The following is a 17,015-nucleotide window of genomic DNA, read 5'->3' on the forward strand; positions in this document are numbered from 1 at the left end:
AAGTCAGTGGGGCTTACTTCTAAGTTGACATGTATATAGCATTGAGCTTTCATTAGATGGTTTTGATGCCCTGCACATTCTCTTCATTACATGGTCTGTCACATAACCACATCGATCAATCTTGGACTTTATTTGGAAGAAAAAAAGCTGAATACAGCATAACATTTATTTTTACACATTTATATACTACCTTCCATACCAATACCAATCCCAGCACAAGAAAAGGGAATCCTCCATACCAATAAAAACACATTAAAATAAATAAAAATACAGCCAGAAGTTGAGTAACCAGAACAGTTCTCAAGATCCACATATAGGATGCACAGTTTTGATTTGTTATTTTGTAAATGGTAATGAGGAAATCAGTATCAGATGTTCTGGATAATCTTTTACATAGACTAAATACTGTGGGTTTAATTCTTCCTATTCAAAGACATAGGTTCACCCACAGAAGGATCTTCATGGCGTTCAACAGAGCCTTGTTTCATCCTCTCCCCTCCTTGGTGTATGTGAAGGGACTGTCAAAACATTACAGGGAATGAAAGGTCTGCAAACATTCTCCATATTTCTATCCAAGTGGTGTAGTGGTTAATTTGCAGTCCATAGCCACGCCTCCAAGGAGCATCCAAAATTGCAAGCAACTGTGTTCACACACACATACACACAAACTGTGTGAACTGGCAAAGGGTGGTGTAGTGGTTCATTAGTTGAAATTTAGCTGGGGAGAGACCTGAGTTCATATCCTTCATCAGCCACATGGCATGACAAGCCAATACATAGTTTCCTGGGAGTAAGCTCCATAGAATTCAGTGGTGTTTTCATCTGCCTGCATGGTTCAACTTGCAAAACACATTAACAAGGGATCTTCACAGCTAAAATGGTGCCATTAGTTTTTTGCAACAATAACCAGAAATATGTATGGGTTTTAAACTATGGCCACTTTATTAACTGCGCTCAAAACATTGTAAACCTAATTAAATTGCATAGGAGAATGAGACCATGTGCAGGAAATCCCATAAATCTCATTCAGGCTCCTGTCTGTTCATCCTGGACAAGCCTATCCTGCAGGGGGATTCAAGCTGTCCTCAACTCCAGGTCTCTCTGACCCACTGCCTCTCTAGACTTTGAGTGAGTTGCACAGATTAACCTCAATAGGGGTCCATACCCTACCCCATGGGTCTCTCAGCCCTGTGTGCAAGTTTCTGGAATCACTATTGACCTTAATGTGCCTGAGGGTACTCACCATTCATCTCCAACATCTCCCTTTTCCCATACACATCTGCCAGTGACCAAAGCCAATTAAGCAACCCAAATCAACTTATTTAAACAGCGCCCACCAGTAACTACCCAACCCAGCAATACAGTATGGAGTAGACAAAAGAATTCCCCTCTGCCAAACAATCACAGAATAGAACAAAAAACACCTACTCAGTCCCAACTAGGGTGACCAGCTAATCTCATACCGTAAACTGGAAGGGCGGGCTGGGTGCAGCAAAAGTCCTAACGATGAATGGGGGTGGAGGCCAGAAGGATCTTTGTATTTTGACAGATTTGCTCTGTGGAGGATAGAAATCTGAGCATGCTGTCTATGTAGCAGGCTGTGAGCCTTGCAGTTCAGCTGCACCTTACCTTTCCCTGAAACAGATGCAACATCAAGGGGGAGAGAGTTACCCCCCCCTGTATTAGCACACAGGAAATTTAGGATTCTGGAACAAGTTTTCAGACAGATAAGATCAGTTAACACATTTCCTTTCTTAAAATCTTTAATCAAATATTACATAAGAACAAAAATTAATCAGCATAAAATAAAAATAAAAGTAGGTTAAGGCATTACATATCTTAAAGCATAACAGATCTAAAATCCTGATATATAGCATAAATATAACACATTGATGCAATCTTTTTGATGCAGAGCTGAGGTACCTTGCTTAGTTACCTGGATCTTACAAGACTATCTGGGGATGAAAGCATTAGTGAGCCTCACCTAAGAGGAGACTTGATTTAATACTAAAAAGCAGTAATATTTATACTAAATTTTCCTGTGAAGATCACAAATTTATGAAACTTTCCTAGCTTAATTGCTGCTTATTGCAACTGTCAGAGAAAAAAAACAACTCTTCTAAAATATAGCAAGATGGCACATTCCTCATATCTGAGTACATGAAAGAAATACAATAAATTTCAGCTACAGACTAACATATTAAATCTCTCAAAACAAGAGAAGATATCTGGTATGCATCTGAACACGTTAAGGGATTGCCAGTTCAGGAATGTTTTTCAATGTTTATGCAAACATTTGTCCAATTAAGTAGAACCACTTAACAATTTACAATATACAGAAGGTAATTAATGGCCTATTATTAGTGCAATTTAATTGCTCATAATTAATGGAAGTCACTTTGAGATTTTATGACTTGGAGATAAATTTGAAGTTTATGGTTTTATGGCTGGAGATGTTTTAGTATGGCGCCAAAGGTGTTCTGGTTTCTGTCAGATATCATGATGGTGGACCCATCATGAATAGATAAAATGATGTCTATTCCCTGTGTCTTAAGTTTTAATTGTGCCCCATTTGGTTGAGGGGAATTATTAATATTAGCTCTGAATGCTTCACTGTCTCTGGGTCCAACTAGGTTAAAAGTGGGAATATTTGTCACAATATTCTTTGGCCGCCCCTCCCAGCACCTGGCAAACAGGGCTGGAAGTGGCTTCTGGCCGCAAATGCACTCCCTGCTGAACAGCTTTCAGTGCCAAGGAGGCGGGAGCAGAGTTATTAGAAATGTAAACAATCCTGCAAAGAAGGGATAACTGCTAGCATGAAGTATGAATCCCATCAAAGAAAATAAATATGCAACTTCTGCTTGATAATTCCCCCCATTCTTGGGCACAGTGCAAATCTGTCATGACTAAATAATGGAACTTGAAAGCCTCATTATCACTTTTGTCACTTGCCCGAGCAAGGAGGGTCCTACTCTGATGCTCTGGCAGATGATGTCATTGCTCCTGCACTGAAAAAAGTTCATAAATTTCACCACCACTCCTGTTCTTCTACCACACCACTGCTCTGTTCAATACTCCCTAAGTACACATTGCAGGTTACTCAAGATCAAGTACTGTGATGAACATAGAGAGGGAATATTGAATTTGGGATATAGTAGATGCCCAGACTTCTTATCCCCCTGTCAAGCCTGGTGTACTGGTTGCACATGCACTGAGAGGGAAGAAAAGCATTATATGCAATCATTTCAAATGTATGGCTGAAATCTGAACAGCAGAAAAGATTTGCTCGTATTCTTTCCTGCATGAATTGCAAAAACAACCACCAAAAAGGAATACTTAAAAGGAATAAACAGTGTATTTGTTTCTTTATATGCTGCTGCCTTTCCATAAGAACATAAGAAGAGCCTGCTGGATCAGGCCAGTGGCCCATCTAGTCCAGCATCCTGTTCTCACAGTGGCCAGCCAGGTGCCTGGGGGAAGCCCACAAGCAGGACCTGAGTGCAAGAACACTCTCCTCTCCTGAGGCTAACCAGTTTTCAGAAGCATACTGCCTCTGACTAGGGTGGCAGAGCACAGCCATCCTGGCTAGTAGCCATTGATAGCCCTGTCCTCCATGAATTTGTCTAATCTTCTTTTAAAGCCATCCAAGCTGGTGGCCATTATTGCATCTTGTGGGAGCAAATTCCATAGTTTAACTATGCGCTGAGTAAAGAAGTACTTCCTTTTGTCTGTCCTGAAGGTCCACCCATGAAGGTTCCTCAGCTTGTATGAAAATAGCAATATGTTACAAAACAGATTTTTAAAAATTCAAACATCCATTTTCCAAAATTCCATTTTCAAACAAACTCAGCAATGTACATCATCAGTAGAAATACCTTGCTAGCCCCAGGTTATGCCTTTGTACAATCGTTATGCCCAGAATTCAGGGACTTTCCTTCATCTCTACACTGTGCGATGTCTTCCCATCAGTCAGACCACAAGGGCGCATAAGCACCTTGCCCAGGTTCCCCCTTACATATTTTACCCTTAGATTTTGTATTGGGAAATTGTGCGTATCTTAAAAAAAAAAACTTTCTAGGCTCTAAGGGGGAGATATCTGACTATGTTGTGCAACAACCCTTGCTCAAACAGTTTAATGAAATATTTCCCAACAAATCTCTTAAGGAAACTCTTGCCACAGCAAAATGCCAGAGAAAGGTGTTAAATGGTTCCTGGTTCTTTTCTACCTTTCTTATGCATGGCTCCCCATGTCTTGTGTAGTAGAGGATAAAAAGTGAGACACTGTAGACCAGTGGTTCTCAAACTTTTTTGGTTCGCGGCGCACTGTAAAACATATAAAAAATTTCTGGTGCACTTCGTGTATAAAATTAAAAATATATTAATATATTTTAAACTATGAATAAAAATAAACTATAGAAAACTATTACTTACCCTATACAAATGGGTTTCTTCTCATTTTTAAAATATACTTTTATAATATTTGAGGCACACCTAGCCACCTCTTAGGGCGCACCAGCGTGCCTGGGCGCACCGTTTGAGAATCACTGCTGTAGACAATCAGACTGAATGCAGAATGCAAACATTTGCCTTTGTAACTAAAAGTAGTTGCTATGTCACTGGCTTCACTGTCTTTTAAAACAAACTGCACAAACACACACAAAGTAACAATAATAACCCCCTTCCTTCCATATTTTTTATTACAGTAGGGCCCCACTCATATGGTGGGTTACGTTTCGGACCCCCGTTGTGAAGCAAAAACCGCTGTAAAGCAGAACCCATTGAATAGAATGGTGTGTGATGCCTGAAAACCGCCTTAAAAGCGGAACCAGCGCCGTATGAATGGGGCTTTAGTCTAATTGCGTCTAATTGAGACCACTGTATTAGCGAAGCGCTGTAAAGCGAAGCACTGTAAAGCACGGCCCTACTCTATTTGTTAGAGTTTTGGCCTTTGTTCTTTACATGTGGCCACAACTCCTTTGCCTCTAGCCAAACTTTACCATTTTGTATTAGCATGTCTCTGTACAATAGTGATAAAATAAGAAAGCTTTTTTAGGTTAAATATATGAAAACTTTACTTTGAGTGCAGAAAAATAGTAGACATATATATGAAATGGAAGCAGATATATCTTTGTTAGTAATGCATTGGAAAGGTTGCCTTCCCCCAAAACAATAAAATAGAGAAATCAAAGTCTCTGTTTCTGCAGGGACAATCTTATATGTTCTTTTTACATATTGCGACAGTTTTATAGCAACCAATCGTTATACTGGTGCTAGCAGTTTTATAACAATCAGTTTTCAAAGGCTGCAAAACAGTAGATAAATGGATATGCTTCCCCCTGTTTTTCCTAAAAATATCATATTGGTAAAATATTACATCTTTTTCTGGGAATATTATAACTGCTGAAAGCTGCTGTTTTTTGCAGTATAAAAATTCTGATTAATAAGTAATGCTGCTGTCAAGGATTTAGAAAAAAATATCATGAAAGGTTTCAGTGTAATTGTACATACATTTTGTGTTGATAGCTTATATAATTTATTTAGCTAGATCAAGCATTCTCTGGCGCTCTCAACGAATGAAAGTGGGGAGGGGGAAGGATGACACTCCAGTGCATATTTTAACTCTCATGTGATAAGCTATCATCTCCCAATGCCAGTCTTTTTTAATAAAAGAATTCCAAGGTTGGACCCCATGAGTGTTCTTGTGTCCTGTGTGGATGGCAGACTAGCAGTGTATAGAATAGTTAAACACATTCCAAGTTCCTTGGAGTCAAGTCCATTCGGATTGGTAAAAGCAAGCCACAAGAAGTTAAGATGTTATCTGGGTAGGTTTATTAACACAGTGTTTCCTTTAGAAAATGTTCAGTAGCATTATAATGGTAGTTACTGTTGTCCCAATGCAAAATATAAAAATACTGAGATAATTATTTACCTGATGAATTGGCTGGCTGACGTATTTTCTGTGCTTGTTCCACAGTTATAACTTTTTTCTTTTCACAAAGTTGGATACAATTTACAGGCATGGTCACTCCTTCTGATGGGTTGAAGCATCCCCAATTTCAGAATGATAGCTGTAGTAGTTCTCCTGGAAGGGCAGGCTTTACTATTTTGATGTGAATCATAGGGGAGAGAGAGGAGAGAATCCCTGGAAAGACTCGGGTGGAGAAAATGTCACTTCCTCAGCAAAGACCTTGTTACACCAATAGTCATTGGTGGATGGTAGGCTTCTGTTCCCTACCTTCGATTTTTGGGGATACATTCTCTTCTCCTTGGAAGACAGAGATCTCTCCATTGACTTGCATGGGGAAATGGTGATGGTGAAACCCCCCGGCATAGATCCTCATGAAAAACAAACACAGTGACTGGAGTGCCCTGGGGAAATAATTCACTCTGATCAAAATCTAGATCTGGCAGTCAAAACCTTTCCACCCAATCCCCACTCAAACTCAGGGTGTTTCCCTAGTGACCACGGCTTCATTGCTTCAAAAAAATGCAGCAGTATTTTGAGTTCACCTGAGTCAGATGTACTCCCCAAAGACTTTAGGAAATCCCTTGTTTGACTTGGAATGCCTTCTAATGGCTCAATCCGATGTGTGCAAGTGAAAACTTCCAAATCACTCTTACTTGCCTTATAATTCAGAAAGTACACAAAGTGAATGCACTCCCCTAATGTTTACGCAGAGGTAATTGTATTGTATTAAATGGGATTTACACAGTGGAATGTGTTCAGCATTGCAGCCTTAGGTTTCTATGCACATTTGCAAAGAAAGAAATCCCATTGAATACAATGAAACTTACCTGTCAGTAGACATAAATACAATTGTGCAGTTAGTTTATATTTTGGTATCCATTTGATAGTATGGTAGGCTAAATATGAACATTAATGAATATAATAAAATACCCACAAGTAGAGACAATTTAATTGTTCCCCAGACCACAAACTTTAATTAGGTAAAGCTTTATTCAGCTGGTTTGTGTAATCTTAAAGAATATGAATTGCGTATTGGATGTTTCATGCTATCTCTCCTTAGAGGGTAGAAATGTTCAATTTTTTTAAAATTAAACAATCAAAATGCTAACTGTATTTCCACTAGTAATTTTAGATAGCCACTGGAACAAAATAGTTGATTTTAGTGTGACTATTTGCATGAGGAATAAAGAGCTGCAGTTACACTGGTAGGAAAATTGCAGTTTTGCACTTTTCATTTATAAATTTACCAGAGTACCACAATGTGGTAATGTCAAATGTACAACTGCAGAAATGCTTTATTACTGTCATTTCTTGCAATTGCCAGTTAGATCTCCTTGCACTAGGAAGTGAAAATCAAATGGAAGAAACATGAGTAATGTGCGGTTTATATGAGTAATGTGTATAAAATCTTATATTAGTTGCACTGAGGCATGTCTCTGGAGGGAAGACACATGACTTCAATTCCTATATATGAATATTTGGAAGCTCTATATTTAGGATAGTGGGAAATTGGAAATCCAGGTTCTGAAAATGTTGTAGCCTTTCTTCATAGCTCTGGGTATTACAAAATTAGATATTTGCTGAAATGGTCAAAGGGACTCATTATCTCTTGTTAGCTTCCTATCCTGAGTAGTAAGAACACTTCCAAATGAAGGGGTTTTCCATAGTTTACCACCATAGGCCCTTTAATACATTCGTGAAATAAAATTATCAATACCAGAGTAGTGAGATTGTGCTTTTCTGTAGTTGACCTCCATCCCACTCCCCTTGCCACCAGTCCAGCATGCCTCTGTACACTGGCTATAATTTATTTATTTTATTTTATTCAGCTTATATCCCGCCCGACTAGCAAACAGCTCTCTGGGCGGCAAACATAGAAACATATACAATAATAAAATTACAAGATCAATATAACAAATATAAAAGTACATCATCTAAAATACCAATTACAACATTTACATAAATAACTTAGATTAAAATGCCTCAGAGAAGAGAAAGGTTTTAACCTGGCACCGAAAAGATAATAGTGTCGGCGCCAGGCGTACCTCCTCGGGGAGACTAATCCACAATTCGGGGGCCACCACTGAGAAGGCCCTAGATCTTGTTACTACCCTCCGGGCCTCCCTATGGGTCGGGACCCGGAGGAGGGCCTTCGTAGTAGACCATAGTGTACGAGCCGGTTCATAACGGGAGAGGTGTTCCACCAGGTATCGTGGTCCCGCGCCGTATAAGGCTTTATAGGTTAATACCAACACTTTGAATCTGGCCCGGTAGCATATTGGAAGCCAGTGCAGGCGAGCCAGAACAGGTGTTATATGCTCAGACCGCTTAGTTCTTGTTAGCAGTCTGGCCGCCGTATTTTGCACTAGCTGTAGCTTCCGAACCGTCTTCAGAGGTAGCCCTACGTAGAGCGCGTTGCAGTAGTCCAAATGTGAGGTTACCAGAGCATGAACCACTGATGTAAGGTCCTCCTTACTCAGATAGGGACGTAGCTGGGCTACCAACTGAAGTTGGTAAAACGCATTCCGTGCCACCGAGGCTACATGGGCCTCGAGTGATAGGGAAGAGTCTAAAACGACTCCCAAACTATGAACCTGATCCTTTAGGGGGAGTGTAACCCCGTCCAGGACAGGGTATGTATCCACCATCTGACCAGAGAAACCATCCACCAGCAGCATCTCAGTCTTATCCGGATTGAGTCTCAGTTTGTTAGTTCTCATCCAGTCTATTGTTGCGTCCAGACAACGGTTCAGCACATCGACCGCCTCACCTGAAGAAGATGAAAAGGAGAAGTAGAGCTGCGTGTCATCAGCGTACTGATGACAACGCACTCCAAAACTCCGGATGACTGCACCCAACGGCTTCATATAGATATTAAAGAGCATGGGAGACAAGACCGAACCCTGCGGGACCCCATATTGGAGAACCCACGGGGTCGAGCAATGTTCCCCAAGTATTATCTTCTGGAGACGGCCCACCAAGTAGGAGCGGAACCACTGCCAAGCAGTGCCTCTAACACCCAACTCCGCAAGTCTCTCCAGAAGGATACCATGGTCGATGGTATCAAAAGCCGCTGAGAGATCAAGGAGAATCAACAGAGTTACACTCCCTCTGTCTCTCTCCCGATATAGGTCATCACACAGGGCAACCAAGGCCGTCTCAGTGCCAAAACCAGGTCTGAAACCCGACTGAAATGGATCTAGATAATACATGATTGACATTCATGTGTGGAGCCTGGAAACACTTTTGCCTGTAAATAATTGCTTTTGCTGCAGCCTGTGCAGAAGCACATGTTAGTTCACACATCACAAGTAATGTATGGCAGTAAGCTGGTCCCAGGGGTATGTTAGATGTAGATGGAATATCCAACTGACTGCTTCAATGTGATTAGTCTTGCTCACTTTGCTGACATTTGAGAAGGTTGTGTATGGTACCAGCACTAGCCATTCTCACTGATATTCCATTCTGAACCCATGTAAAGAAGAGGGCAGGACTAGCCCTTATATCTATGGGGAGATAGCCTTTTAAAATAACATTTTATAGGAAGCTTAAGCACTGAAGATGACAAAGTGCACAGACTCCACAGCAAAAGAAGTCAGCAGCAGAAATTCTAAGTGTTTTCTTCTTCCCATCAAAACCCAGAATCTGCATTACATTGCTTTGTGTTAAAATGGCACAATGTAGATCTACAGCATTTTCACACTTGGATCCACATTTGGATATGCATCTAATTTAACACCGGTAGTGTTATCCAGCAAGTGACGCCTGCATGGAAGTTTGGACTAGGATGAGGAATTAAGGGTAGGGGATGGAGGAGATGTGATTTTTCCTCTGTGCCCATTTTCCACATCTTCCCTCTCTATGAAAGTTTTAATTTATAGGACACATTCCTATATTTAGGAAGGCATGCCCATGCATGTATATATATACACAGGTTGCCAGGTTCTTGGCCTGAGACTGATCCTGTATCTTTAGGAGAAGAGAAAGTCAACCAAGTGCAGGTGTTTTTGCAACTCTGTAATGAGAAAAACCACAAGGTGGAATTCTCCCTTCCCCCTGCACAACTTCTAAAGATACAAGACCTCTTGGTTGCCAGGGACTAAGACTCCCTGGGCGACTACCCTCCTGGTGCTTATGGACATGACCGTAAAATATTTTGTGACATGCAAGTTCGATATAATTTATTAAGTGTGTTTAGGATTACACTGATGGCATTCCCAAATATGTACTTTCACACAGACTTTGGTTTTCCATAACACAATGTTTGTCCAAGCCTCCACACTTGGGGGGGCACTACTTGCACTCCCCTTCTATAAGCACATCAAAGTTGGATACACACCTGAACCAAGACCCAGACAACAGGGCACTCAAAACAAAAAGGTAATTACAGTGGCTGAGTAGATCTTGTAGAGTGGTTATACTGACTGGGCAGCCACTGTCCTTCATATTTTACAAAATACTTTTTCCTATACAAAGATTAAATTTCTGTGTATGAAAAAGTAATATATGAAGTGATCTCAATAGTGAGAAAAGTAAACAAGTGAATGGTGATCCAAATGTTTTTCATTTTCACGTTACAAAGCTAGCTGCCAGATGATGTATCACCTTCCCTACCATGCAGCATAGACTGAAAAAACAGCACACAAGCCACCATTCAATACGTGCACGTGTTCTTTCCAACATGAATCTACAGGTCTCAAAAAGTAATGTGTGACAAAGTCCTCAAACACCTTATAACATGCCTCAAACATGGTCTCTTGTTCTACCAGCATGCCTTCACACCATCACTTTGCCAAAACATAAGGATAGGTAAATTGCTTTTAGGGAGGTTCACAATTATGATTTCCTATTTATTTAATCTAAAAATATTTAAAATACATAAAAACAGCCAGGGGAAGATATTGGAGAAATATAAAATAAATACAAATAAAAAGGGGGGGAGGTGAAGAGACCTTAAATGTGCTACTCACCATCTGTCAGCCTATCCTCCCCTCAGGATGAAAACAACGGAGAACCATGACCACCCCCAGGAAGAAGGGCACACTTAAAATGTAGAGGAAAAAATCATCTACAACCATAGTGTGAAATCAAATACTTATAGGGACACAGTATGAAGAAATATTTATATAAACATGACTATCAAATATGTTGTTGAATTACACAATCTGTAAATATATTTATAGTGCAATCCGATGTTTGTTTACTCAGAAGCAAGTCCCAATGTATTCAATGGGGCTTACTCAAACTGGGAAGTGTGCAGAGAACTACAGCCTCAAATGATAAGGAACTTGTTGTTTCAACTTGTTCTTTTAAGTTGAGACCTTATTCCAGTCTGAGTCTGTGTTGGAATTGCTTTTTAATATGTGTTTAAGCCTTTTCTTTTTTTAAAAAAAGATGTTTTTTTAAAGCTTTAAAAAAATGTTTTCAAAGATGTTTTAATATATTTTAAAGTCTGTTTTTTATGATGTTTTAAAGTGCTTTTAGTGCTTTTGTTTGCCGCCCTGAGCTCCTACTGGGAGGAAGGACGGGATATAAATCAAATAATAAATAAATAAACTTCATTCACCCAACCCAAAATTCAGAATCATGCCTCTTTAGGCTGTTTTCCAACTGTTTATTCTTGCTTTATAGTTATTGGATTTTAAAGGGATTTATTTCTTATTGTGAGTTGCCTTGGTTTCCCAACACTACCTCACAGGCTCCATACACACACACACTGCAGATGTATGAATACATACAGCCCATATAATAGTTTATTGTCAAACCAGTTGGTCATTGCAGAAAAATCAGTATTAGTTTAAAAAAAATCAGTAATACTGATTTCCTACACAATAAAAACTGTAATACCTGCCTACTTGCTTTAAAATAGGACTGGAGAAGAACAGAAAGAGTTAGAACATAAACACAATTCTTTTTTACATTCACTCAAAAGTCCCATTAATTTACAGCACATTCATAACCATGTCTACTCAAAAGTAAGTCCTATTAAATTCAATGGGATTTACTCTGGGCATATGGGATTAGCATGCTTTTACCCTCACAAAAGCAAGTATTGGGAAGGTTTTGAAAACGCTGCCCAGGATCTGACTCCTGCACACAAGAGGAAAAAAACCTGAAATGTATATACTTACCCAATTTATGAGATTTTCAGATCAACGGGGGGGGCACCATTTTCTGGCATTGCAAGGAGGTTTTCTAGACACTGCCCAAGTCAACCAAACTGGCTTCACATTGATTGGCTGCAATCCTGAACAGGCGGGGTTAGACTGAGCTACGAAGTGCTATACAATACCGATTTGTTTTTTAAAAAAGATTTAACAGTCAGAGGGGTGGCTGCCATTTTTATGTATATCTCGAGAACCGGACCAGCGAGAAACTTAATTTTTAAAAAAAATTAAAGCTGAGAATCCAGGTCACCTAAGGGGCTAACTGGGCACTGGGTGGCATGCAAAGAATCTGGGTAAAACCCAGCTAACCGGGCAATATGGCAACCCTAACTACAACTCCCATCAGCCCCAGCCAGCATGGCCACTGGATTGGGCTGATGGGAGTTGCAGTTCAAACAAGTAACTTTTCTAAGCTCTGCCCAGAGGCCCATGCTTCTGGCACATGCCTTTCGTCCACCAATCAGAGGAGCAGAAGACTTTCCCTGCTCCCTCTGTTAACAAACGGCTTGCAAAATTCTCAAAACTTTAACAATCGGCTCTCGCGAGCCTGTACAAGCCGGCTCCAGCACACCACTGAATGCATGTGAGAACATGCATATAGATACATTGCATGGAATAATATGCGCACATTGCTGCCATCAACAAAGATGGCGGCAGAGGCTTCAGCCCCTTAGGGAAACCTCGGTTGCCATCTTGATTGATGGCAAACCTGTGCGCACCGCAAAAAACAATGGAAAGGTAGGTGAAGCGGGGAGATAGCAGGGGGATGGCGTGCGGTGTGGAAGCTCCTGTCTTGCGGTCCACAGATGCTTAAGTTCCATGGTTCGTGGAGGGGCCCAGGGCAGTCTGGTACCCAAGGGCCCCAGCATGACTGGGGCCGGCCCTGATTACTTATAATATTAATAAGCCTTTTCAAATAATCATAGAATGCAGACTATTACAAATTAGTATAATTAACTTTTCCTCAGCATGAATGGAATGGAAAACTGATCCAGTTAAAGGAAACTGTTACTGAAGACACATGTAATTTTAATAGTTTAAAATTCTAGAAGTTACTATGTGGACTGCAGGGTAAAATGCATATTACTTTCTAAGATAATCAGAACATACATAAACCCACTTCTAAGAAAAGTGTTAAATATAATATATTTAATTCCAATTAATTATAAATGCTTTAAGACACCAGGTTCCTCACATTAATAAAAACAGATTAATTTTAAGATTAGCTAAGCAATGCACTGAGATTCACTGGAAGGTTACAAATATTTACACAGTAAATAAATCAGCACATTTTATTGCTTTTGAAGAGGCTTTTCTGCTACTTTATGTGACATCTCGAATCACAATTCTACATCTTCATCTGGAGCCATATTAGGATGTAACAGATTCTCCTGTACACAGATGATTATATGTAGAATGGAATGCTTAGCTATTCCTATATCATGTTGATGATATCTGTTCAGAATATTATTAATGTTATGTCTTTTCAGATAGTGTAACAATTTTATTTAACTAGTGCTAATTGGTTTTGCATGAGTAAGTACTAATTGGTAAAAATCAGATTTGTAGCATGGAACTTTGAATAAATAAATGGGAAAATATCCTCTGAAACAGGGAGAATGCAGAAATCCAAGGAATTAGCCAAGTTTAGGTAGATCAAGTTTAGGAATGGTGATGCAGACTTATAAAAGCAGGTTTGGAGAAACTGGAAAAGGTTTTAATGCTAGTACGGTACTTTGTCATTCCTTGGTCTGTTGCCAATTCCCAGACAACCTTTTCCCATTCTTTTGTCTGTTTTTAAAGGAAGAATGTAAAGATTTTCTATTTGCCTCAGAATGGATTGGCCTGTGACAATAATGCATTTATTTATTTACTCCTTTACCATCATGCTAACTTTACCATCCCTCCACTAACTTTCAGGCAGATCTAACAAGTTTCCCTATTTTTATTTCCAAATTATCTGTTGGTACAAAACTAGATTAACCATTAGCTGGTTTTTATTCCACCTAATAAATTGGTTTTCAGATATTCAGCAGTCTTCATTATTGTGAAAGCAAATTATGAAGTCTTTTGAATGAATGAGGTAACTGTCAAATTATTATTTCATCTGATATTGTGTTCTGATGTATAACAGAAATTATTTCATTTTGTAGGTGACCATGGCCAATATTGGAATAAATGAAAATCATTCCCAGGAATCTTGTGAAACAATACTATTCGCTCTCCGAATGGCAACGTGGAATCAAATTTTAGATCCTTGGGTATACATTCTTCTCAGAAAAGCTGTTCTTAGAAAACTCTACAAGATTGCTAGAAGATTTTGTGGTGTACACCTTATTAACTTGCATACATGGGAACTCAGCTCCATTAAAAATTCTTTAAAAGTTGCAGCAGTTTCTGATTCACCAGTTAGTTTCAAGCAAACGAATCAGCATTCAGTTCAGCAGTGCAATAAACTGAAGTATGGAGAAATGAACAGGTAATGGTTGTTAAGTATCTCAAAATTTGTTACAGTGTGAGTGGGCTGGCATTTTTCACTTCTTCAAAACAGGAGAACTGGCTCCATTTCTGGAAGTGTAACCATATGCAGCTGCTATTCCAAGATGTTCACCCTCCAAATAAACTTTTAAGGAGTACTATTTATGTGATCGGTGAATTCATATACTTGTGAAGTATAAAAAGTTCTGTAAAAACAGAATGGTAAACACATAAGATGATGCTGGCAGGTCTGGAAACACTTTTGAATGAAAGAATGGTTTTCATTGTTCTTTTTTTTAAAAAAATGGAAATGGAAATGGACTGCCTTCAAGTCGATCCTGACTTATGGCTACCCTATGAATAGGGTTTTCATGGTAAGTGGTATTCAGGGGAGGTTTACCATTGCCTCCCTCTGAGGCTAATCATCCCCAGCTGGCGAAGGCCTGCTCAGCCTGCCACAGCTTCACAAGCCAGCACATTAGGCAAAATATAACCAAGTTTAGTACTTTGAAGTCCAATTGATTCAGTGGACAATATTTAAGCAATTCTAATTAAAATAGATGCAACCTCAAAGTGTTTCATGTTGGTTGGATCAGCTTATGACACATTTAAGGTGATATTGAGTTCCAAACATCATAAACTCCTGAGAAGGGAAACTTGGTTACCATAGACGTTAGATAGCAAGACAATCTGTTTAGCTAGTAATAGATGGAACCTGGTAGACTTCAGTGCTAGAATGAAGAAGCAAACAAATATCTTACTGTTGAAAGTGGCAATGTGTGTAATAAGTGTTAATTTTGAAGATGTACCTTGCTTTGCAAGTATAACTTCTTCACTTTCTCTTGCAAAGGTAGCAGTCAAATCTGAAAAGTCTGAGTTGTGGAAAGTCGGTTTCTTGCTGAAAGGACTTAGCACCTTGAAAACTGGACTTCTCAAAACTTTAAAAAAAATTATATTCACAGAAAAAAGCAACGAGAAGTAAATCTGCAAGAGACAATACAATACAATCAACTGTTACAATCTGGAAATACTGCATTAATTGTTAATAATTCATCAGAAATTACACCACATTGGCATTATAGCTATAATCATGTGGTTATGAAAACCACTTGTTAAGTATTGTGAAACTTCAAAAATACAGTACATTTACATAGTAAAAACCTGTGAAATATCATTTGCCAAATGGTAATTTTGAGCATTCCAACTGAGGTTAGAATCAAGCATGTCGCAAAATTAAGGGTTTTGTGTGTGTGTGTGGAAAAACAACAACAACAAATGGTTGATAGTAATGTTAGAATTACATCACACTTGTTTTGAGCTAAATAAAATAGGTATAGCATATAATTATATAGACTGAATTTTAAAGAAATTCATGGGGCAGGACATACTGAGTTTGGAGTCCATTGATTATCCAGTGTTTCAACAAGAGAATGGAAGAAAAAGTGGCTATGATGAAAAGAGTGTGGATACCATTCCATAAGCAAAGGATTTTACATAGAGTTGGGAAGCTTTTAATAAGAATTTGTTAATATATCAGTTTACTAGTTCACCAGCCTTAAATTTTTGGGACCTAGTACCATGTTTTAAATGATGTTTTAAAGTGGTTTCAGCGCTTTGCTTGCCATCCTGGGCTCCTGCTGGGAGGAAGGGTGGGATACAAATTAAAAAATAAATAAATGTTTTTTAAGAAACCAGGCCCTTGCAGTACTACATAAATATTTGAAGTCCCATAATATTTCTAGGATCTCAGGCAACTAAGTGCCTAGGATTTTTCATGCCTTGTATATGCTTGCACGTTTTTTAATTGAAAAAGTGATGATGGTAAAGCAGAGATGTTAAATCTGTGTACCCATCATTAGTTTACAAGCAAAAGCATTGGACCATTTGTGAGCATACTTACAGAAGTCACAAGCCTGGCCTAGAATTACTGCTTCTTCTTTTTCTTCTTCTTTTTAAGTGAAAATAATGTGTGAAACAGTACCACTCAATGCTACTGCTGCTATTAGTATTTCAACTACTACTCTCAAAGATTTTATCAGCACAAATAATTTACTAACTGCTGTACATGAATGGCATTGTGCAAAAGGCTTAGAGCAGTGGTTCACAATTTTTTTCCCCCATGGACCATTTGAAAATTGCTGATGGTCTTGTTGGACCACTTCATGATTTTTTTGCCAGTTCCAGCGATTGTAATGCATTATGCTAGATGCTGTTTATTTTTAATTGTATTGATTACTTTTATTTCTTATATTGCATTTTATTGTATTACAATTTGTATTCCATGGAATTCAAATTGTATTACAATAAAATACAATATAAGAAATAAAAGAAGCAATAAAAATACAATTAAAAATCAATATGAATATTTAATACAGACATGCTGTGGACCACTCACAGGGCTG

At 38.9% G+C, this 17,015-nt stretch overlaps 1 protein-coding gene across 3 annotated transcripts in view; it reads left to right on the forward strand.

Moving 5' to 3' along the window:
- The window catches only part of PTGFR (prostaglandin F receptor), a 49,515-nt gene extending 32,714 nt beyond the window's left edge, over positions 1-16,801 (forward strand). For 2 of the 3 annotated variants that reach the window (XM_061633457.1, XM_061633459.1), the window contains exons 3-4: positions 14,289-14,614; positions 15,468-16,801. In XM_061633457.1, coding sequence (XP_061489441.1) covers positions 14,289-14,614; positions 15,468-15,480 — 339 coding nt within the window. In that variant the 3' untranslated portion in view covers positions 15,481-16,801. Of the gene's footprint in view, positions 1-14,288; positions 14,615-15,463 lie in introns of all 3 variants that reach the window. The other variant, XM_061633458.1, reaches the window with a different exon arrangement.
- Positions 16,802-17,015: the final 214 nt, after the last annotated feature.

This window comes from Rhineura floridana, chromosome 6 (genome assembly GCF_030035675.1).
Source record: "Rhineura floridana isolate rRhiFlo1 chromosome 6, rRhiFlo1.hap2, whole genome shotgun sequence".
NCBI lineage: Eukaryota > Metazoa > Chordata > Lepidosauria > Squamata > Rhineuridae > Rhineura > Rhineura floridana.